This window comes from Alosa alosa, chromosome 1, assembly GCF_017589495.1.
Source record: "Alosa alosa isolate M-15738 ecotype Scorff River chromosome 1, AALO_Geno_1.1, whole genome shotgun sequence".
NCBI classification, from domain to species: domain Eukaryota; kingdom Metazoa; phylum Chordata; class Actinopteri; order Clupeiformes; family Clupeidae; genus Alosa; species Alosa alosa.
Genome location: NC_063189.1, coordinates 724254 through 748491, shown reverse-complemented (window position 1 = coordinate 748491; position 24238 = coordinate 724254). Strand labels below are relative to the sequence as shown.

Below are 24238 nucleotides of genomic sequence, written 5' to 3'. Positions count from 1 at the left end.
CTTGCGTTTCGGAAGCTCGACACTGTTTCGAAACGTCAGCTTCGAGCGTCACATCCCTAGCAAACGTAGCCTTAGTTAGCTTAGCTCACTTCAATTCACGTAGCTTCCTTGTTAGCTCCAATTCTGTTTAGTCATCCAAGTTAGCTCCATTAAACTTCGGTTTGCAAATGTTTCTGTAGCTAGATATCTTCTTATTTGTCTCCCACATCAAGCTTAGACAGCTTTTTGACTTATTGTAGTGGCAAAATGTCGTTCTTGGGGTTAATTAAATGAAAGCACTTGGTGTGGGCAGCCTAAGGATTTCTGACTCGTCTCCATATCCAATGCTTCACCGTTATTCATTTTACTTTCAGTTGAGTTTCTTTTTGTTTTCTTTAATTCTTGTAGTCTTGGTAACACAAAAGTATCTTGGTACAAACAAAAAGGGGTAAAATAAAACATAAATATCACTTGGTTAGACTATATTCATCTTCTTTTAAGGCACGGGACACAAGGACACAGAAGCGCGGTCAAAAAGCTATGTGCCTTCATTGCTGCACGCACGTCAACTCACCAGCACGTCTCTCCTACTAAATCACACATATCCTTAGAATTCGGTTAACCAATCAAAATGCAGCATTAATCACACAGTTCTAAATAAGCATATGCAAATTATAACTGATCTAAAACAATACTAAATATTATTCTGGCATATCTAAATATTCATTATTCATTTAAAATACTCAGGTGCAGGTGGAGCAACGATGTGGGGAAGGGGTGTCACACATAAGGCCCGGGGGCCAGATCAGGCCCGCTGGCAGGATTCATGCCTCAGATGTTTTGGGTAGGAAGAGAAAATTAGAGAGAAAAAAAGATATTCACATCCAGTTGTCAATGCCCACAATGCGTAATGTCTCTACAATATGATAAATTGATTAAACCTCAAGAAGGAAGTAGCTGAAAGAACTGACATGGAAGTAGGGTATTTTAAGAGGAAGAGAGAGGCATATGACAGCAGTAGGCTACATGACTTGTACTTTAGCTCTTAAGCGGCATATGACAGAAGTAATAATAATATAATAATAATTATAAGCTTTATTTGTATAGCACCTTTCATACACAGAATGCAGCTCAAAGTGCTTTACATTTGAAGCATGTAACACAATAATAGTCAGTCAGTCATTATCAATCACTTTTCTTCATTGCTGGGGCTGTTTATGATCTACTCAGCAACATATCAAAAATATAGAAAATGACGTCATAAGACTGGCAGCCTTAACCCTCTTACCCCCCACAAGCAGAAGTACGCTACATGACTTGTACTTTAGGTCTTAAGTGGGTCTAGTAAAGGAGCATATCATCTAACAGCACTCTGATAGCCATGATGCAGAGAGACGAATATGACCACGACCATGACAGCCCTCGTGAGGTCTCATTCCAACAAGTCCGGCCCACTGCCTGATATGAGTTTGACACCCCTGGGGTAGGGCTTGGAGAGGGTACATGGTGTAGGTAAATGGCTCTGCGACCACACACACACACACACACTAGAGGGATTAAACACAGGGACTTGGAGGAGCCATCAACATACATATAGTGACTGAATTGGACAGAGAGCTTGTGTGTGTGTGTGTGAGAGAGAGAGAGAGAGAAAGGCTACCGCATCTGCATCCTGCCTCCATTTCCAAGCTCCTCTCCTCTCCCCTCCCCTCCTCCCCCTCTCTCCTCTCCCCTCTCTCCTCCTCCTCCCCCTCTCTCCTCCTCTCCTCCCCTCCTCTCCCTTCCCCCTCTGCCTCAGCAGCTCGCGGGGAAACACTGGTGTGTTGGTGGGAGAAATACGAGGCTGAGCTTTGCAGTGACAGGGGGAGAAGAGAGGAGGAACAGAGATAGAAAGAGAGAGGAGAAGAGGAACAGAGACAGAAAAGAGAGAGGAGAGAGAGAAAAGCCAGCACGAGGAGGTAGTGATTGTGGGATATCAGGTGGCTCGTGACAACACAAGCGTCACCGGGAACATCCAGACGCGGCAATGAACGAAGTGAACCGGACTCGCCTGGACACTGACGGGGTGCGGGATATTTCCTCCCCGCGCCGAAGACCAAGATCGGTGAGTTTTTAAACCAGATCATGCAGCCGAGAGAACGGATATTACTCTCGTTTTTAATGCGTGCGTATGCGCGTAGGCTATATCGTGTGTGTGTATGTGTGTGTGCTTGTGTGTGTTCTCCCCTGGTTCAATCAGTTAGTGAATAACTGCGAAGTTGCCCCATCATGTGTCATTAAACAGCAAAGCCGTATGGGGAGTTGGCTTTGCGTGGAAACAGAGTGCGCAGAGAGAGCATGACATCGCGCGGATGTAGCCTATAACTGGGCGTCATTTCGGCTGGATGAAAGTTGGTGATCGAGCCAAATGCATCACATAATTTAATGTTGACAGGATAGACAGTAGACGGATAAGCAGGAGAGCAGACAATTTACAGTTTTGAGCAACAAGGGAAATGCTTTTAATCAGTGTGTGTCAAATTGTGATTTATGTCTGCAGGGACAGTTCACAAAATACATTAACCGTGTATATAACTAGAGATGCATTGTGATATTTCCGCCATGGTCCCAGGGCAATTAGGCTACATGTGGAACAATAACATAATGACCAACGTTTTTAATGTTTCAGATGTCCTTTGTTTTTACGTAATTCAAGACTACATTCATGGAACACTGGGTCTGATGAGGACGAGCGCTGGTTTGCGAGATAACCTTTGATCAGAGCCGGACAGTAACGGAGTACATTTACTTGAGTACAGTACTTGAGTACAATTTTGAGGGATCTGTACTTCACTCAAGTATCATTTTTGGGGAGTACTCAAGTACATTTGAGAGGCAAATATTGTACTCTTTACTTCACTGCACTTCTATCCGTAACCGTGAGTAACCGTTACTACTTCTATCCGTAACCGTGAGTAACCGTTACTTCTTCTATCCGTTACTACTTCTATCCGTAACCGTGAGTAACCGTTACTCCGTTACTACTTCTATCCGTAACCGTGAGTAACCGTTACTACTTCTATCCGTAACCGTGAGTACCCGTTACTTCTTCTATCCGTAACCGTGAGTACCCGTTACTACTTCTACACAAAAGGAAGAAGAAAGAGAAATCTCGGAATCCCTCAATTTGTTGTTTCCTCAAACGTGATTGGATTGTGCAGGCGCCACTTATTGGGACAGCCTATCAGCAATCACCTTCAGCTTTCCGCCAAAGTCAACTCCATGGTCAGATTTAGATAAGAGACGAAACCATGGACCAAACAATGGATGAAGACGCAGCAGGTCCATGGACCAAACAATGGATGAAGACGCAGCAGGTCCATCCCGGGAATGTGTCAACCTGTGGCCCCACCTCCAGACTATTTAAATTTTCTGAACAAGTTAATGATAGTTTTTGCTTCAAGTGTTTCAATTACAAAATAGTATTTTGTATTTGAAATACGTATTTTAAATACATGTATTAGAAATACTGCCCATCCCTGGCAACATGGTAAAAAGATGAAAATGACTTGATTTTACTTCCAATTCATTTTACATTCTCCAAGGTATTAACATTAACATTTTTCATAACTCCATGTAGGACGTTTCTGTACATAAATGTAAGCACTGTGGCAGTAGTAATGCAATATTTAGAAAATGTAGGCTACTCTTGTACTCTTGATACTCAAGTACTTTTAAAAACAAGTACTTCAGTACTTTTACTTAGTAGACATCTACTGTTGTACTTTTACTTGTAGCCTACTTGAGTAAAATTTAGCAAAGGGTATCTGTACTTTTACTCAAGTAATGAAGCTGTGTACTCTGTCCGCCTCTGCCTTTGATTGGGGGGATTACATCACAGACGTTGCTAATCTGAGGTGCTTGACAGTGGTGAGCGGTGTCAAGGGTCGCGTTCGGTGAGCGGTGTCAAGGGTCGCGTTCGGTGAACGGTGTCAAGGGTCGCGTTGGGTGAACGGTGTCAAGGGTCGCGTTCGAGCGGCTGCAGATCCACCAGCCGGCCAACAGCGTCGCACCCCCTCGCTCCCCTGCACCAGCATACGCCACCAGACACCATGAAAGGCGGCATCCCTGCGCTAAACACAAGGAAAGCGAAGACTAATGCGAAGTTTGTAAGTAGCGGTGTGAACAAAGACTCACAGATTAATGCCCCCCTCGCTGACGCCACAATATACACGATGCAATGTCGATGTGTTTGTTTGAGCGGTGTTATCCAGGTGATTTTATGTATGAGGAAACTGGCTCATGAGAGTGAGTCTGCAGATCTCAAATATCACTCAAAAAAAGTCAGAGAAAAAAAAAATGTGAAAAACGGGTGCATGCAACATGTTGTGTCATGAAGGTAATAATCGTGTGTCCATGTCTTTTGGAGTAGGCTACGGTTTGGAGCATTCATGAAGTTATGTTCAGCATTACACACACACACACACAATCATAATCATAATATACTGTAAGGGGGTGTGCCCCCCCCCCATATTTAACTATGCCAGATCACACACACACATTTCCATTTGGCCTTGGGTATTGCTACCCTGGAAATCCAGAGTTCTCGCGAGAGCACAATTTGAATTGTGCCCGCAAGATACTCTGGCCACGAGCAATGATCCAAATTTCTTCTATCTCTCGAGCGAGAGGGACCAATCAAATCGGTGTAGGCGGGACAAAGGCGAGCTACACTGATGACTGACACTGATGAATTGTTGTGATTGGTCGTAGCGTTATCCAACTGAGAGTTTCAAATGCATGCTTGGTGCCGCCCCTCGAATTGGGCCATTTTCATTACTCGTGGCCAGACCCTTCATCTGAAAGATTCCACACACACACACACACACAAGCTGTGCTATCAGTGCAGGGATGTAATGTCTCACACATTGACCATGACAGACCTCACTAGACACACAACACACACACACACACACACACACACTTATGCACTTATGCAGAGATCTGGAGTCTCACACATTGACCATGACAGACCACACACACACACACACACACACACACGCACACACACACACACTTATGCACTTATGCAGAGATCTGAAGTCTCACACATTGACCATGACAGACCTCACCAGACCTCATCAGCTGATAGGTGGATTTATTCATGGATATATATGGATATTATTGATTTGTGTGTGTGTGTGTGTGTGTGTGCGTGCGTGCGTGTATGTGTGTGTGTATATATATGTATGTGTACGTGCGTGTGCGTATGTGTGTGTATATATATGTGTGTGTGTGTGTGTGTGTGTGTGTGTGTGTGTGTGTATATGTGTGTGTGTGTGTGCGCGCGTGTGTGTGTGTGTGTCAGCCCAACCCTAAGAACTGTGTGACGATCGCGGTGTCGTCGCGCGTGCTCTTCAGCATGGACGTGGAGCAGCAGATCTACGAGCAGAAGGGGATGGAGGAGTATCTGGCCTACCAGCAGGAGCACGAGATGGAACCCCTCCAACCAGGCCCTGCTTTCCCCTTCATCAAGGTGTGGCACACACACACGCGCGCGCGCGCGCACATACACACACACACACAGCCATGGCCTACTGGTTAGCGCTTCGGACTTGTAACCGGAGGGTTGCAGGTTCGAACCCCGACCAGTAGGCACGGCTGAAGTGCCCTTGGGCAAGGCACCTAACCCCTCATTGCTCCCCGAGCGCCGCTGTTGTTGCAGGCAGCTCACTGCGCCGGGATTAGTGTGTGCTTCACCTCACCTGTGTGCTGAGTGTGTTTCACTAATTCACGGATTGGGATAAATGCAGAGACCAAATTTCCCTTACGGGATCAAAAGAGTATCTACTTATACTTACTTATACACACTTATGCACACACACTCACACATACATACACATACACACACACACACACTTATGCACACACACATACATACACACACACACACACACACATACACACACACACACTTATGCACACACACACACACACACACACACATACACACACACTTATGCACACACACACACACACACTCACACACACATACATACACACACACTTATGCACACACACAAACACTACACACATACTTATGCACACACACACACACACACACACACACACCTTTACTTGAGGATCTCACGTAGACACATTCTCACACACACACACACACACACAGACATCTTTACTTGAGGATCTCACGTAGACACATTCTCACACACACATCAGTGTTGCGCGGGTTTGGTCACAAGCGGCCCGCGGTCGCCCGATATTTTAATCAACCCGACTGCAACCCGGACCGCGAATATTAATTAGAACAAAATTAAACCAGAGCTGCGATCCGACCCGCTTATTTACAAAATGTTTTTGGTTATAGCAGTGTGATAGTCGGCCATTTCTGTAAAACAAACTAATTTATTTGTGAAACTTTATGCAGTAGAACTACACGCAGTAGGCATGCAGGACATAATGTTTGCGCAGGAGAGAGAATGAGAATAAGAGCGCAAGCACGCACGCAACCACCAAGGATTAGAACACTAGGATAAGATTTGAAGGCCATGGACATACATTTTTCTTTCGAAAACAGAAATGGTGAAGGCAGCAAGGGAGGCAAGAGAGATACATTGCTGGTCAAAACGTTAGCATAAGAACTGGTTTATAATGCTGAATGAAGCACAAAGCTTTACTGAAGCACATACACTGTTTAAAGTAACAGACACAATGAACCAAAGTAACTTTTATGCATGCGCAAACCTATATGGCCTATACATACCGGTAGATATGGCTGTGTAGTCTGTGTGCCATAACATTTATGCCTGCAGGCGCCTGCTCACTAGCCTAGAAATCTAGATGCACCCTAGCGGCAGCAATGTGGGTCTGGCTCGTCAAGCTACCTGCTCACGGCTGTAGGCTAAAAGTTTAACATGCGCAGGTGGCAAAGTATCAGCATTATTTTACTGAGCGACTTGTCAATAGGTCTTGTACCTAGTCTAAAAAAGCTGTTCCAGGTCAGTATATAAAGCTATCTATTGCTTGCTTGAGGTCTGGAATTGCACGGTTTGGCTGGGAGGGCTTAGTCTACCACTGCCGTGTTTGAAGTACATAGAACATAACTTGCACTACTGTCATCTTCTTTAAGAACCTTTCCAAATGTTTCCCATATATGGCTTTTCCTGGAGGGGTGTCTTTATTATTTGAACTTCTCGCGTCTTCAGCTTCTTTAGCGTCTCCATCTCTCAGGTGGCAAGTAGGTCTACTGTATGCTTCAACCAATGATATCTTTGAAAAGCAATGATGAGTTAAATATTGATGCTAGCCTTCTCGTGATACTTTAAGTATTTTTAAAAGTATATTTAATTAATTTTAACTGACCCGCCCGCAAATGACCCGAATATTATTACAATATTTTTTATATGACTCATAACCACTTAATAACCGGGCAACCGCGCAACACTGACACACACACACACACACACACACACACACACACACACACACACACGGACATCTTTACTTGAGGATCTCATGTAGACACATTCACACACACACACACACACACACACATACACACACACACACACACACACACACACACACACACAGACACATACACACACACAGACACAGACATTTTTACTTGAGGATCTCACATAGACACATTCACACACATTCACACACACACACACACGCGCGCACACACACACAGACATAGACATCTTTACTTGAGGATCTCACATAGACACATTCACACACATTCACACAGGCCAAACCAAAACACACAAGTCTACTTCCTGTCACAAACTAGGGGTTTTACATAAAAGTCCATCCATTGGCCAAACTAAAACACACATACACACAAGTCTACTTGACTTGACTTGTACAGACTGTACAAATGATATAAAGTCAGGGCCTAACTGATAATTCTAAATTCACTACAGTGTGTGTGTGTGTGTGTGTGTAGGCGATAGAAACGGTGAACTCTCGGCTTAGGGAGCTCTACCCGGACAGCGAGGAGGTGTTTGACGTCGTTCTGATGACCAACAACCACGCTAACGTCGGCCTCCGCCTCATCAACTCCATCAATCATCACAGTGAGTATACTACACTTGCCAGTATACTACACTACATTGAGTACACTACACTCGCTATACTAGTTACTATGAATCACTACATTGAGTACACACTATACTAGTTACTATGGATCACTACATTGAGTACACTACACTCACTATACTAGTTACTATGAATCACTACATTGAGTACACTACACTCTAGGGCCTTGACTTTTGCCCAAAAATCATATTCAAAGTTCGTTTGTTTATTAATATTAAATAGGGCTGTCAAAATAACTGATTAATTTCAATTAATTAATTTGAGAAAAAATAACTGATTAATTGAAAAATTAGTGCAGATTAATCGATTCCGTATGACCTTTGACCCCGAGCCGTTCTAGTCAGTAAAAATTAGACTGTAAAATGAAGGAGAGAGAAGAAAATGTGCTGCCTGGATCATTGATTGGAACATTTACTTTTAAAAAAAGGCCTGATGGTGTTGATAAAAATAAAGTGTTGAAAATGAAGTCCTTTGCAATGTCTGCAGCAAGGAATTTGCATATCACCGGAGTTCATCAACTCTATAGTCGCACATCAATGCAAAGAAATAAGTGTTGACATTGAGGGGAGTGTTCATTTATTTTTATTGTGTCCCCTGTTATATCTGTGGCTTTGTATGTGAAAAAAAAAACTTCTTCCCGAAGCACTTTTGAATTTATTTCCTCAGCATATTAGGTCATATCATAGATTATTATGGCTATTATTTGTATAAGTATAAGTATATATACTTTTTTGATCCCGTGAGGGAAATTTGGTCTCTGCATTTAACCCAATCGGTGAATTAGTGAAACACAAACAGCACACAGTGAACACACAGTGAGGTGAAGCACACACTAATCCCCGGCGCGGTGAGCTGCCTGCTACAACGGCGGCGCTCGAGGAGCAGTGAGGGGTTAGGTGCCTTGCTCAAGGGCACTTCAGCCGCGGCCCACTGGTCGGGGCTCGAACCGGCAACCCTCCGGTTACAGGTCCAGAGTGCTAACCAGTGGGCCATGGCTGCCCTAGAACCTGCGAGGCTTCAAGTGCTTTGCAAAGCGACGTCCAGTCCATTGTGCTACGGGAGCGCTAACAGTGAAATTTGAACAGTGAAAATAATAATAAAAGAGTTTTGAACTTTAATGTCACTAATGCTGATTATTCAATGATTCATTTGAATTTAAATATTTAAAATACTTTCACAGCAAAAATTATATATTATATATTAATTTACATTAATTAATCACAGATTATGTAATTAATTAGATTCATTTTTTTAATCGATTGACAGCCCTAATATTAAAATTCGAATATATTCGAATATGTATTAATAATATTTTGACCATTAAATGTCTTCAGTAAGACCGATATTGGTATCAAACTTAAGTTCTATATGCTCTGTCCACCAGAGGGCAGTGTATCAGTCAATAGACTACATGCACGAAAGGCTGAGGGCTCTATCTTGCGTCCCAGCGCAATTGACTTTGTATACTCGCGCTTTTGTCTTTCCTATTTTGCAGTCAACGCATATTGGAATTTTCTCTCCACAGGTAGATGTCTGTAAATTAGGGAATTCGATTGCGCCCACGGGGGCGGTTTAGCGAAAAGACGGGCCGGGTTCCGGCGCAAACGTTCACTGTTGATATTTTGCAGTTTCAGAAAACAATTCTGCCACAGACCAGAAACTCCCTGGTCTAAAGTCTGTGGCGCAAATGCAGATGCTATTTTAAGGGCGCATGCATGACCACAGGCCTGCATGAATGAATGCGTTGCACACCAATCTACAGACACCCCCGTGCACAGACAGAAACATTCAGATAGATAGATAGATAGATAGATACTTTATTGATCCCCAGGGGAAATTCAAAGGGAAATCCATTCAAAGCCTTGATAATATTTGTCCATTTCCCGGTTTTGTTCGTGCATTGGTGACCTAAAAATTTAGTATCCTATATAGTACAACATCTACACGCAATATCTTTAGAACAACAACGCCTAATTATGACCAATTCATTTGGACAACTTTATACAGCACTATAAAGGCTAAAGTTACCTTTAGTTTTGTTCCAATTTACCGTTGTGTATGGCTTTAAACATCGCATGCGCTTTAACATCAGCCTAAGCATTATTCCAGCTGCGCTAAGGTTTTAAGCAGCATCATTGTGCCAACCTTGTTGTAGCCCATCTGAAATAACTCTTACCTAAGCATTATAACCATTACTAAGGTTTTAAGCAGCATCATTGTGCCAACCTTGTTGTAGCCCATCTGAAATAACTCTTACCTAAGCATTATAACCATTATTAAGGTTTTAAGCAGCATCATTTTGCCAACCTTGTTGTAGCCCATCTGAAATAACTCTTACCTAAGCATTATAACCATTATTAAGGTTTTAAGCAGCATCATTTTGCCAACCTTGTTGTAGCCCATCTGAAATAACTCTTACCTAAGCATTATAACCATTATTAAGGTTTTAAGCAGCATCATTGCCACCTTGTTGTAGCCCATCTGAAATAACTCTTACCTAAGCATTATAACCATTACTAAGGTTTTAAGCAGCATCATTGTGCCAACCTTGTTGTAGCCCATCTGAAATAACTCTTACCTAAGCATTATAACCATTATTAAGGTTTTAAGCAGCATCATTTTGCCAACCTTGTTGTAGCCCATCTGAAATAACTCTTACCTAAGCATTATAACCATTATTAAGGTTTTAAGCAGCATCATTGCCACCTTGTTGTAGCCCATCTGAAATAACTCTTACCTAAGCATTATAACCATTATTAAGGTTTTAAGCAGCATCATTGTGCCCACCTTGTTGTAGCCCATCTGAAATAACTCTTACCTAAGCATTATAACCATTATTAAGGTTTTAAGCAGCATCATTGTGCCCACCTTGTTGTAGCCCATCTGAAATAACTCTTACCTAAGCATTATAACCATTATTAAGGTTTTAAGCAGCATCATTGCTACCTTGTTGTAGCCCATCTGAAATAACTCTTACCTAAGCATTATAACCATTATTAAGGTTTTAAGCAGCATCATTGCTACCTTGCTGTAGCCCATCTGAAATAACTCTTACCTAAGCATTATAACCATTATTAAGGTTTTAAGCAGCATCATTGCTACCTTGCTGTAGCCCATCTGAAATAACTCTTACCTAAGCATTATAACCATTATTAAGGTTTTAAGCAGCATCATTGCTACCTTGCTGTAGCCCATCTGAAATAACTCTTACCTAAGCATTATAACCATTATTAAGGTTTTAAGCAGCATCATTGCTACCTTGTTGTAGCCCATCTGAAATAACTCCTACCTAAGCATTATAACCATTATTAAGGTTTTAAGCAGCATCATTGCTACCTTGTTGTAGCCCATCTGAAATAACTCCTACCTAAGCATTATAACCATTATTAAGGTTTTAAGCAGCATCATTGCTACCTTGTTGTAGCCCATCTGAAATAACTCTTACCTAAGCATTATAACCATTATTAAGGTTTTAAGCAGCATCATTTTGCCAACCTTGTTGTAGCCCATCTGAAATAACTCTTACCTAAGCATTATAACCATTACTAAGGTTTTAAGCAGCATCATTTTGCCAACCTTGTTGTAGCCCATCTGAAATAACTCTTACCTAAGCATTATAACCATTATTAAGGTTTTAAGCAGCATCATTGTGCCAACCTTGTTGTAGCCCATCTGAAATAACTCTTACCTAAGCATTATAACCATTATTAAGGTTTTAAGCAGCATCATTTTGCCAACCTTGTTGTAGCCCATCTGAAATAACTCTTACCTAAGCATTATAACCATTATTAAGGTTTTAAGCAGCATCATTGCCACCTTGTTGTAGCCCATCTGAAATAACTCTTACCTAAGCATTATAACCATTATTAAGGTTTTAAGCAGCATCATTGTGCCCACCTTGTTGTAGCCCATCTGAAATAACTCTTACCTAAGCATTATAACCATTATTAAGGTTTTAAGCAGCATCATTGTGCCCACCTTGTTGTAGCCCATCTGAAATAACTCTTACCTAAGCATTATAACCATTATTAAGGTTTTAAGCAGCATCATTGCTACCTTGTTGTAGCCCATCTGAAATAACTCCTACCTAAGCATTATAACCATTATTAAGGTTTTAAGCAGCATCATTGCTACCTTGTTGTAGTCCATCTGAAATAACTCCAGGCTTTGTTATGTTCCCTCCATCCTTTCCTTATTTACAACAAACGTTTTATATCCATGATGGCCTTGAAGTCTTGAGTTAGTGAATTAGCTAAAATCAGCTTTTATGTGCTGTTAACCAGCAACCATAGATAGTACAAGAAAGCAGCAAGTAGCCTTGGCTACAATTTCTGTAGTTGCTGCATCCATTCATTGTTATTCTCTCTCCTGCTCAAACAAATGTAAGTTGATGATAACGTGTTTACAAACTCAGAAAATATTGTAAATAGCCTACTGTCATGCAGTTAATAGGATACTGTGCAGAGTTGAAAGTTAGGTCAACTTGGAAACTGTTTCTCTTGTTGAGTTGCCTGAGGGGTAAGGAGCCCTTGCTTGGCCGCCTGTGCTGCGCAACGCACACTTCGCTCCTCTCATCTATACATCGTAGTTCCCATTTCTGTAAACCATACATAATTTCAAAGAAAAATATTACCACTCGAGGGAAATCAGTGTGGTGTCCATTAAGATGTGAAAAAATAGGCATAAATCTAGCGTACACATTTTCACGAATCACGGATGTGTTGATGACATAAATTAGGAAATATTAGAGGACTTAAGTAGCCTAGAAATCTAGACGCACCCTACCGGCAGCAAATTACATTTGCTTCCAGGGCTAGTCTAGCAACTCTCCGTTGGCTTGTGAGCTCGAAAAATTAAACTTCTATCAGGCCAATCAAATCGTGTATAGAGTCGTTAGGCGGGCTTAACATAATGATTGATGGCAGAGTTGCAACGGTTTGGCTTGAATTCCCTGCTACTTGAAAACAAAGAAGATGGATGTTGCTGTTGGCCAACAGTGTGACACGAGTTAAGCTTGTTTTAAGATGGCAAAAGTTTGAACTAGCCAACTAGCTGGTGGGAAAACGCATGGGACTCAGCGCTGTCCTATTGCGTGCAGAGGGAATTTGAAAGACAACCGATTATCCCGCCCCTCGGACTGAGCACTGTGAACGGTGAGTGCCCAAACCCTACATTTTAATGTGCGTGTGGCTCGTCGGGCTAGGACTTAAGGAGATGTGATGTTGAATTGCATGCCGATGCCATTTAACCCAAATGCCCCAGCGGCAGCACGGGAGATGCCATTTAACCCAAATGCCCCAGCGGCAGCACGGGAGAGTATGTTAGATTACATTGTACATTGCAAAAATATCACCATGCATTCATAACCTCGTGATTCAGTGAGAGTGATCCCAAAACATCGGAAAGTATGTCTTTGTGACAATTTTGCATTACATTTTGTCAAGAGGAAAAATCAATAGCTAACTGTTCCCAACTGAACAGTGATTATAGTGCTGTGAACGCTCCTGGCTGCGCCTGGCAAATACGCCACCATAATAGCAATCAGCTATGGAACAAGCGTGCCTGTTGTTAAAGGAAATGTGAGATGACGCTCTGATTGGATTATTGCACGTTATGCCCAAACCACACCCATGATTAATGTAGCTACTTCAGACCACCCCATTTTAGATTTGCGTCGGGCGCAACAGTCAGTTATCCCGCCGGTAAAATAGCATCAGCGCCCAAGATCCGCCCACAAAGTCACTTGCGTTTTGCGCAAAGACACTTCCGTTTCAGACCATTAAAATAGAGCCCTGAGTATAGATAGATAGATAGATAGATACTTTATTGATCCCCAGGGGAAATTCAGGATTTTCTCTCATCAAGTATTTATGCGTGTGTTAAAATTGTTATTATTGAGCATAGGGCTGGGCGATAAAACGATAGCGATATGCATCCAATAGACATGTAATCGATATCAATAAAAAATACGTTCGATAGAACATTCGATAATTAAAAGCAACACACACCTCCCACCTTACGTTGTCCATAAATAAATAGGCTAAATATATCTCGCATTGTAGTAGCCTATGTGCAACTGTACCAAAGTAGGCAATAGAAGTAGGCCTACCTCAACACAGATTCTCATCCTTGCCCTGTGCACACTCTCTCTCTCCCTCTCAACAGGCGCATCCCTCCTTAGCATGCACATGTAATCCAAACATTCACAATCGTTCAAGACGACTGGCTAAATTGCTATTAAATCCGGTTAGCATCATTAGCACGCTGCATGAATTTGTTCAAACTGTTGTATTCAGATTGACTGCTAAATTCTTATCATCTCAATCCCGATGCAAATGGAAAAGTATTTTCCAAGATTCAAACGGGCCTGTCTCAAGGAGAAAAAGTATTCATTTGAAACTTAAACATACGTGGTGAAACTGAACATTCTAACCAGCAGTAGCGTGTGGTGACCATACATTTTGGTAGGGCAGAAAGTCAGGCTATTAAAAAAAGTCAATCATTTTGGGCTACATTAAAATTACATATTTTACAGGACTTTGCGGTATGCTTAAATCATGTCACAGTCAGAATTGTAGATCAGTAACCCATCAGTTAAGTTTGCACCGTTCTCATCACGTTAAACCAGCGAAGCATAGCAACGTTGGTGCTATGGGTAAACAAAACTATTTTTTTTTGTGTTCTGTCTGGCCTGCTAACTATCTAATATTTTTAAGTAGTTGGGTTTTATAACTGCAACTCAAGACAGTTGGGTGTTATGGATAATTGTCTGACCACTCGCTGTAGAAACTAGGCTATATTGATAGCTCATTCTGAATGCAGCAGCCTATGCCATACCTTTGAACACCGTTGCCTTCTCGTTTTTGCACTGTCAAAAGATGCTATTAAATCCACTAGAAGCTAGCTACTAAACCAAGGAAGACACCAGGGTTAGCTAACGTATCTTCTAATTTCAACCTCTCAAATAGTTTTTTTAAACAGAAACTCAACACGGTTAACAGGTGCAACACTACTCGCCATTTCTGCATCTTGAAATGAAACGATAGGCCCTAATTTATAACTGGCGGAATAATTTGAGTAGGCTAGTTCTAGAATATGACCATGGGGCAGACTACTTTACGACCATACAGGCGTCTTTTAGCCGGGATTGCAATCCTTATTGAAGCCGCCAGGGTTATCGATAATTTATTGAGGAATGCGATCGTCGAGGTGCCCTGCCCCAACATTGCATGACAGATTAAACTCAACGAGAATCGCCACCATCATCCAAAAGTTGATGTCAATAGACCAAAAATAGTTGGAAAGCCTACAGAAACTACAGATAATTAATGTGACAATCACATTATTAAAAGTAGACTTGGAGCAATGATTTACTGAGGAACTATTTTTTGTGGAGGATGCTTCAGGTAGTTCGCTGCCCCACCTGCCCAGATGGACCGCACGCTCCTGCTAACCAGTAGACTATGATAAACTAGCAAATTAAGGGGGTTCACTCTTTATTACGACATCCCGTTATTACGACGACCCTCTATTACGACATACCGTTATTACGACATGCCTCTATTTAGACATGCCCCTACTCATGGCGCTTTACAGGATGTAGGCAATGAGAGAAAAAGGAAAGAAAGGAAGAAAAGAAAAGAAAGAGAGAGGCCCATGGGTAACCGGGGTAACAGGGGTAACAGGGGAAAAACTCCCTAGAGTTGGAGATACATATAGGAAGAAACCTCGAGCACATCCACGACTCAAGGGCCTGACCCATCTGCCTAGGGTCAATACAGGACAGTAAGGTCTGTATACATGACAAATGCATATGATAGTCAGGTGTAGAGAATAAGACATGGTGTTAAAAAGCACTTGAGCTGAAAGTTACAAGAGGTGGGGTGATTACGTATCTGGTTTGATAATTCATTAATCCTGATTTAGTGACAAAAAGTTCAAATAGTCCAGCGTTGGATTTGTCCAGGGGAAGGGAGTTGTCAAGGGGCATGTGGTGGGTCGGCAAACGGGCCAGGAATCCGGGCAGAATTGTCGTAGGCAGGTGATGGGTCACTAGGCTGTACGGGCCAGGAGTCCAGATAGGGGGACAGTAATAGGGCAGTCGAGGATGGGACTTCAGGTGAGATGGGTGAGAGGAGGGCCAACACATGGATGGTTGATGACTGGTGATGATATTCCTCACAAGTGAGGTACAGTAAGGGGAAGAAAGAGAGATGTAGAGTGGGTTAGTATTACTGAAAATCCAAATGGTTAATGTCAATAAGTAATCAGTGGTACTATATATTGTTACAGTATATCATAGTGAGAATAGGCAAGAGAGGGAGAGTTGAGAGAGAGAAAGGGAGAGGAGGAGGGGGGGTTGTATGGTGACACATGAAAAGTCCATGACAGCACTATGCTATAGCAGCATAACTAAGGCATGGTGAGGGGTAGTCGGCACCAGCGCAGGTATGGTCAGTGACCGCCAGTCACACGAGGACTCAGCAGGGTGGTCCATTCTAAAAATCCCTGAGGTGGGTGAAGTTCCACACCGCACCATACCTAACTATGGGAGGCAGTAAAGAGGTATGTTTTAAGTCTAGACTTAAAAATAGGGAGGGTGTCTGCTAGTCGAATTGAGGAAGGGAGATTATTCCAGAGGAGGGTCTTGATAGCTGAAAGCTCTACCTCCTACTGTAGTTTTGAGATTCTTGGAATTACAAGAAGGCCAGTATTCTGTGATCGTAGCAGTCTGGGTGGGTTATATGGGACTTGGAGATCTTTAATATATTCTGGTGCCTGGCCAGTAATGGCTTTGTATGTTAGAAGTAATATTTTGAAGTCAATGCGACTTTTAACAGGCAGCCAGTGTAGAGATGCCAGGATAGGGGAAATATGTTCATATTTTTTAGTTCTAGTGAGTGTGCGAGCAGCTGCATTTTGTATAAGCTGTAAGCTCTTTAGACAGGTGTTATTGCAGCCAGCGTATAGAGCATTGCAATAATCAATCCTTGAGGTGACAAAAGCATGGATTCATTTCTCAGCGTCTGGTAAGGATAAAGACTTCCTTATCTTTGAAATGTTCCTTAAGTGATAAAATGAAGTTTTGGTAATCTGTTTTATGTGATTACTTAGTGATAGGTCTTGGTCAATTGTAACTCCTAGATTTTTAACACTTGTGGATGAGGATAGTCGAAGATCAGTAAATGTAGCCTGTGATGAGGATAGGATATCCCTCATCTTTTTAGGACCTAAAACCATGACTTCTGTTTTATCGGAGTTCAAAAGCAGGAAATTATTTGTCATCCATGTCTTTATGTCTCTTATACATGTGTCAAGTTTGGCTAACGGAGTCAATTCGTCAGGTTTTATGGAAAGGTATAGTTGTGTATCGTCTGCATAAGAATGAAATGTAATGCCATGTTTCCTAATTTCTGAGCCTAGAGGAAGCATATAGAGAGAAAATAATAGGGGCCCTAGTACTGAGCCTTACTACTTACCATAGTCTGGGTAGACGGTTTATTGTGAACCTGTACAAATTGTCTGCGGTTAGAAAGGTATGATCTAAACCAAGCGAGTGCTGAGTCTTTAATGCCTATCGAATGTTCAAGCCTGTGGAGTAGTATATTGTGGTCTATGGTGTCAAAGGCAGCGCTAAGGTCCAGGAGGACCAATATTGATATATGTCCATTATCGGCAGCGATGAGGAGGTCATTAAAAACTTTAACTAAGGCTGTGTTGGGGGATAGCATGAGGCAGAAGAGGGGGGTCAAGCCTTCGTCGTGACCATGACGGAGTGGAGCGGGCCAGGAGCAGAGGAGGACAGCTCTGCGAGGAGGCAGCGCGAGGAGGGACGCCGAAACCGGTAGCTGACGGCCTGAGAGCTCAGCGTGGTCCGGCTGCAGCAGAGCTGGGGCCTGCCTATCCTGGTCGGTGCGACTGTGGAGTGGAGCGACGAAGGTGCAGCGACAGTTGACCCGTGAGTTCCAGTGCTTGGTGCCACAGTCTACGGTAGTAAGGCCACCTAGTGCCCCGTCTGGAGAGGAGGGGTGCCGTGGTGACACGCCGCGGAAAGTGCAGCCTGAGGGCGGCTGCTGAGAGGGAACTGGTGACGAGTGGGGACGGCCACGTGGTTGCTAGCACGCCCGCACTGGACTGCTAGCAGCGTGGCTCCCCGTTGAGTGAGCTCCTGCGGCGTGTGCACCCCACGTGTTGTTGGCGGTACCACAGACTGATGGACTGAGCGAGTGAATGCCCACACCGACGTTATGGCAATGGCTAAGCGAGGAGATATTGCCGAGGACGGCAATAGCTCGCGAGGGGGCTGTGTAACGTCTGTGTCTTTTGGACTGAGTGCTAGCCTCCCAGAATGCAATGTGTGTGAATGCTGGTTTGTGTAATGTCGGTTTTAGTTAGTGTAATTGCGTTTTCCTTGTCATTATGTGTTAGCTTGTGTAGTCTTTCTTTAGGTTTTACCTTGTGTGCTTTACCCGGTGTATTTTATGTGACTACCCTGTTCGTGTATCGTGCTTGTTTTATTGACTTCCCTTGTGTTTGCTATGTAATGGTGTCTTGGTCTATGTGTTTGGCTGATTCCCGCTTCCGTGAATAAACCTTTTGATTGGACAACTGTGTGTGTCGCTATCAAATCGTTACAGTATGGTTATCCCTGTGCGTGGGTGAATTAACATTTTGGCAGAACCCGACATGGTCAATTAGGGATTGAAATGCAATTGTGAGACAATCGTTCATATTATCCATATGAATATTAAAATCACCCAATATAAGTATTTTTTCTGTTTGGGTAGTTAAACTGGAAAGGAAATCAGAAAAATCCTCTAAGAATTCAGTGTAGGGGCCAGGGGGTCTGTACAATGTGACCACAGTTACAGGCTGATTAGTTTTCCAGTCTGGCGGTAAAAAATTGAGGACTAGAACTTCAAAAAATTTAAACTTGTGTGTGAGCTTGGGAGATGTGAGAAGACTATATTGATAGATTGTAGCTCCCACCCCCTCCCCTGCCAGTGTGGCGTGGTACATGATAATTAAGATGAGAGGGAGGTGTAGACTCATTTAATGGAAGCTATTCATCTGGTTTAAGCCAGGTTTCAGTAAGGCACATAACATCTATATGATTGTCAGTAATAATTTCATTAACCAGGGCAGTTTTATTTGACAGTGATCGAATATTAAGTAAAGCAAGTGTAAGTTGCGTTTTTGGAGGAGTTTGCTTAACCGAAGAAGTTTTTATAATAATAAGATTGCTACGAATAATTCCCCTAGTGGGTCGAGTAAGAGTTGACAGTCTTGGTACAGACACCCTCTCTATTTGGCCTTGTATGCCCTGTGTACCTGGGTGACTGTTAGGACGGCAGAGATCTGTGTAAGACATTATCTCTGCTTCCTGGATCTCTGGTTCGTCAGGAACTAGCCTTTATCTCTGCAGTTCCTGTATCCTGTCAAATTCCAACCACCATCCACTCCAAACAATGTTTTTCCCAATAATTGATATCGGCACACATTTCAGTCAAAACCTCAGGTGATTTTGACCCATGTGACTAAATGTTACACATTATGTAAAACACAGGTAGCTCTTCTCATTTTATTCTCTAAGCTCTCAGGGGAGAACGGTCGGAAACTCCATGCATCAAACAAACTCTGTGCGTGCAGGCCACCTATATTAATTAATTAATGGCCGTCAATGACCAATTGCGCATAGACGGGTGGAATTATTACGCTCCAGTAGCCTAAACCATTTCAGTGAACGTTCAAATAACCCCCAGAGTTCAGTGTCCATCAGGGTGTTCAAACTGGGTGTGCGATGAGAGAGACTGGAGAAGGGCCGAATGTCTCACAGCAACTGCGATAACCTTGTTTCTTGAAGGCTATCCTTGCCTCCAAATATCCACATCTAATGAGGGTCGGCGACTATCCCATTGACGAATGTCAGTGTACGACACTAAAGCGCACGTAACTAGGACATAATCACATTCATTGATTTAAGTATAATGATAATTGTACTGGCATTTATATTAATACAGTAATTTCCTCGCGATCACGGCTGCATCATGCATAATCCGCACCAATAAAGGCCGCACAAGTTTCATATGGGCTAATTATGTAGGCCTAATGAATAGTCATATTATAGCCTACTCTTCAGCCGTGGTCATTGCAAATTGATTGAATTTTGTTCGTGTGTTGTTTAAAGTTGGGACGATTACTGTAGGCCTATGCTGCCCATATTGGAATAAAAAAATAAAGGCCCACCCTAGGCCTATACTTCGCAAAAGTCCACTCCGTTGAAAAATCCTGGCTACGCCACTGTTAATGACCTCGTGTCGGAATGGCAGGACGTTTGAAAGAAAAGGTGAAGTGTCGCTACTCCGACAATGGAAAAAAAAAATGTTGCAATAGTGAGACGCTTGAAAATCAATGTTAATGCCGCCACTTCGACAATTAGACGCCAATGTCTAAGTAGCGGCATGTCGGAATAGCTGCATGTAACCCAAATTAAGCTACTTTGTTTACAATATTTCCAGGCTTCAACCAGTGCTGCTTTTCATTCAGACTTATGTGCACAATTATTTATTTGAGTGTTTTTCATGATTGTGTTGCTATTTCTTTTCCCTGTTTGCTTTGATTGATAACTGGGGTGATTAAAATCAGAGGAAGGTTAAGTTTAAAATAAAAGTGTCTATTACTGTATGGGCTTTTCTCAATACAAAGTACGCTAAAGAACGGTCTCCCGTTCTTGAAAGTTCGAACTTGAAAAGTTAAGATCGTGAGTCCAGACTCTGGAGAACGCGAGGAAACAGGACGCTCAATTTGCAGTTTGAGACAGCAGCGTTTTTGCCAACGGCAGCTTCTCTCGGAACAGCTCGGGAGTCTAGTCATTTATCTATTGCTCTATTGGTCTACCCAGTATTTCTGACATTTACAATAAAATATATAATTCACCAGCTTGTCTAAGTTTGTTTCTCATTGATTTTTTTTTAAATTAAATATTAATAAGAATATATTCACTTGCCGATGGCGGGAACAACGCTTGAAGTTCGCAGTTTAAGTGACAGTTATGATTAACGTTAGTTGTGAAGCCTGTAGCCTACCGTTTATAGCCTAAACATGGATCGGATTGTAGCAGCAATTATGATAGGTAGGCCTATTATGTATCAATGCTGCCATTTCTCTTATGTGAGTGTCACGGCTGAGCTGACGTAATGCATTGTGGAATCTTCAGTCCACCAAGTCACCACCCGATGCATCCTTGCTAAAACCAACGATTCGAGAACACTTCCGGGAATGTTATGCGTTCTTGAATAAATGCGAACTTGTGAATTGGAACAGTACTTCGGCGGTGATTGATGACGTTTCAGAACGATTTTCAAGTTCATGAGAACACAAGTATAGAAAAGAACGCATATTGAGAAAAGCTTCGGGCTGTGGATACAGTAAATTGCATAGCGTCCGAAGGAGACATCTAGAGGGTGTTCCTGTACTAGTTACTATGAATCACTACATGGAGTACACTACACTTGCTATACTAGTTACAATGAATCACTACATTGAGTGCACACTATACTAGTTACTATGAATCACCACATTGAGTACACTACACTCACTATACTACTTACTGTCAATCACTACATTGAGTACACTACACTTGCTATACTAGTTACTATGAACCAAACTGGGTGTGAATGTGCATACACTCTAAAAAATGTTGAGTTAAAAATAACCCAAATATAACCCAGCCACTGGTTAACTATTGGACCAACACCACATTGAGTTATCCTAACCCAATGGTCTGGGTACATTATTAAACCCAGCAGATTGGGTATGATTCTAACCCAAAACGCTGGGTTATATCAACACAACGTTAGTTAAATTGGCACAAGAGACTGGGTAAAGGTAACCAATGTGCTGGGTTATAACTATATAAATGTTGAGTAAAATTCACACAGTATATTGGGTATAGATTCAACCCAAACCACTTGGTTATATAAACAGAACTGCTAGTTAAAATTACCAGTTGTCGGGTTTCCAAACCCAGTATTTGGGTTGCATTGAGAGAAAATGGGCAACAAATAGCCATGCAATGAAATAAAACAGTTCAACAAAATTATTTGTTTGATAGTTTACTTTATTTTTGAACGGATAGCCTACTCTAAAAGCAGCATCAGCATGTGATAAGTTACTTTCATGAAGACAGCTAGATTCCACGGTCCATTTGGGGGTCAGCCCTGTCAATCAAAGAAAGAAAAAGAGTGAATTAATCACTGCTATTTACAGAACTTAATTTCAAAACTTTCAAGAACCATTATCAGTGAATGATGTTGACAAACATTAAAAATCCCCCAGGAGGCAAAATATTAGCGCAACACACTCGGAAACCATGACCACCTCATGGAGTTGTTTAACAGCAGACTGACAAACATTAGTTCAGTAATGTTAACGTTAGTGGCAGTGATAGTTCTACCGTTAGCTAGCTGCTAGCTCATGCTAGCATATTCAGTTCGTGAAATCCAGTTGTGTGTAACGTTAATGTTACCACCAAAAACCACCCAGTAAGTTACATGGCTATAATATGAAGCTACCTTGAATGAATGAATATGTTGTTTGGCATGATGATTACCGTACGTGTGAAGAGACTACTTCGACTGTATAGGCTACATTAGCTGACACACATGCTGCACTACCACGAAGCATTTCATTAACGTTAGCATACCAACCGTCTGCTAATGTTAATCTAGCCAGCTGTTGGTAGCTTCTATGCTAATTTTAGTTAGTTTTAAAAGTTTGTTTTGTTTCTGTTCAGCAGTTCATACCCTGTGAACACAGAACTATGTTTTTAAGTTAATGTTAGCTAACATTAGCTGGCTTGAATGACACAATTCTTATTGAGGCTGAACGAAATTGGCAGGCATCATATCACGAAGGGTATCTCTCTCTGGGTGGACTTTTAAAATCCGTCTGAATAATAATAAAAAAAAGTTAAAAGCAGATACATACCTTCCGAAATCGCCTGATTTCCACTGCATGTTGACAGCTGCTGGACTGCATGGACGGTTGAAAGAATAACGATTTCCCCCGAACTGTCAAATAATTATGCAGCTGTGTTAAAGTTACCCTGGTGCTGGGTAGTGTACTCACGTCAGGTGGGGGAGAGGAGGGGCGCTGGCCTAAACTATCAACCCAACAAGCTGGGTTACAGAAAATAACCCAACATGAGTAAAAACAACCCCACACAATGACCCAACAGTTTCAACCCAGCGTTTGGGTTGAGAAAATAACCCAGCATTATTAAACTTTGACTAACGTTTCGATGTTCGTTAGTCAAAAACATCGACACATCGAAACGTTAGTCAAAGTTTAATAATGTTCTGCACCTTTTACTAAAGAATAAAGAAAATTAAGAAGACATCTGAGCTGCACCGGCGTCTCTCCTCTCTAACATATCTGTCCCCTGGTTGCACCGGATTGTCGCCAACAACAGAACGACAGAAGTTAACCAAAAAGTGTACTTTGTGCCCCGCGCTCCCCCACTGCTTGTGAAAGAAGGGGGTGGGGGAGGGGGACTTAACGTGAAAAAACGTAATGTCCCAAAACGGCAACAAGTCATAATGGTATAGGCTACAGGAGGTGGGGGGAGGGTATGGGATGACCAGAACCGTCTTCGCTGTGCTATTCAGAAAGCATCTTCTATTGTCTTTCCAGGCGCACACAGCTCGTTACCATATAGCCTATCGAGTGCCTTAACAGATAGGCTCTGCTCTTGGGTTTGGCGTCACAGCGAACTCAACCCTCTTGTTGCTTGCAGTTTGTTAAATAAAGCGATGCAGATTACATTATTTATTTCTGATTAATAGCGTCTTTTGATGTCTTTTGCAACATCTGCTTGTTAGGCTGGGTTACTGTCAATGTCCTGTACAGGTAAATGTTCAACAATTGCTGGTGTAGCCCTACAGGCTATAATCAATTAGGGACTGTTCATTATTTATTTAAGGGGCTATCGGAGGAGTTTTGGGAGCGTTAGTCAAAAAAGACGTGACCCTCCCTCGCCAGCAAGAATTTTTTCTATGACCCTCCAAAGTGATTGAGAAAAAACGCATGACCCTCCCCAGTCCCAACAATTTATTGATGCCTTCTGTAGGCTACTGGGTCAATTTGGGAGCTTGCATGC

At 42.3% G+C, this 24238-nt stretch overlaps 1 protein-coding gene across 1 annotated transcript in view; it reads left to right on the top strand.

The window, feature by feature from the left end:
* Positions 1-1777: 1777 nt before the first annotated feature.
* The window catches only part of nt5c1ab (5'-nucleotidase, cytosolic IAb), a 53195-nt gene continuing 30734 nt past the window's right edge, over positions 1778-24238 (top strand). The window contains exons 1-3 of the mRNA XM_048239250.1: positions 1778-2083; positions 5327-5494; positions 7928-8057. Of these exons, the coding sequence (XP_048095207.1) occupies positions 2006-2083; positions 5327-5494; positions 7928-8057 (376 nt within the window). The 5' untranslated portion in view covers positions 1778-2005. The remainder of the gene's footprint in view (positions 2084-5326; positions 5495-7927; positions 8058-24238) is intronic.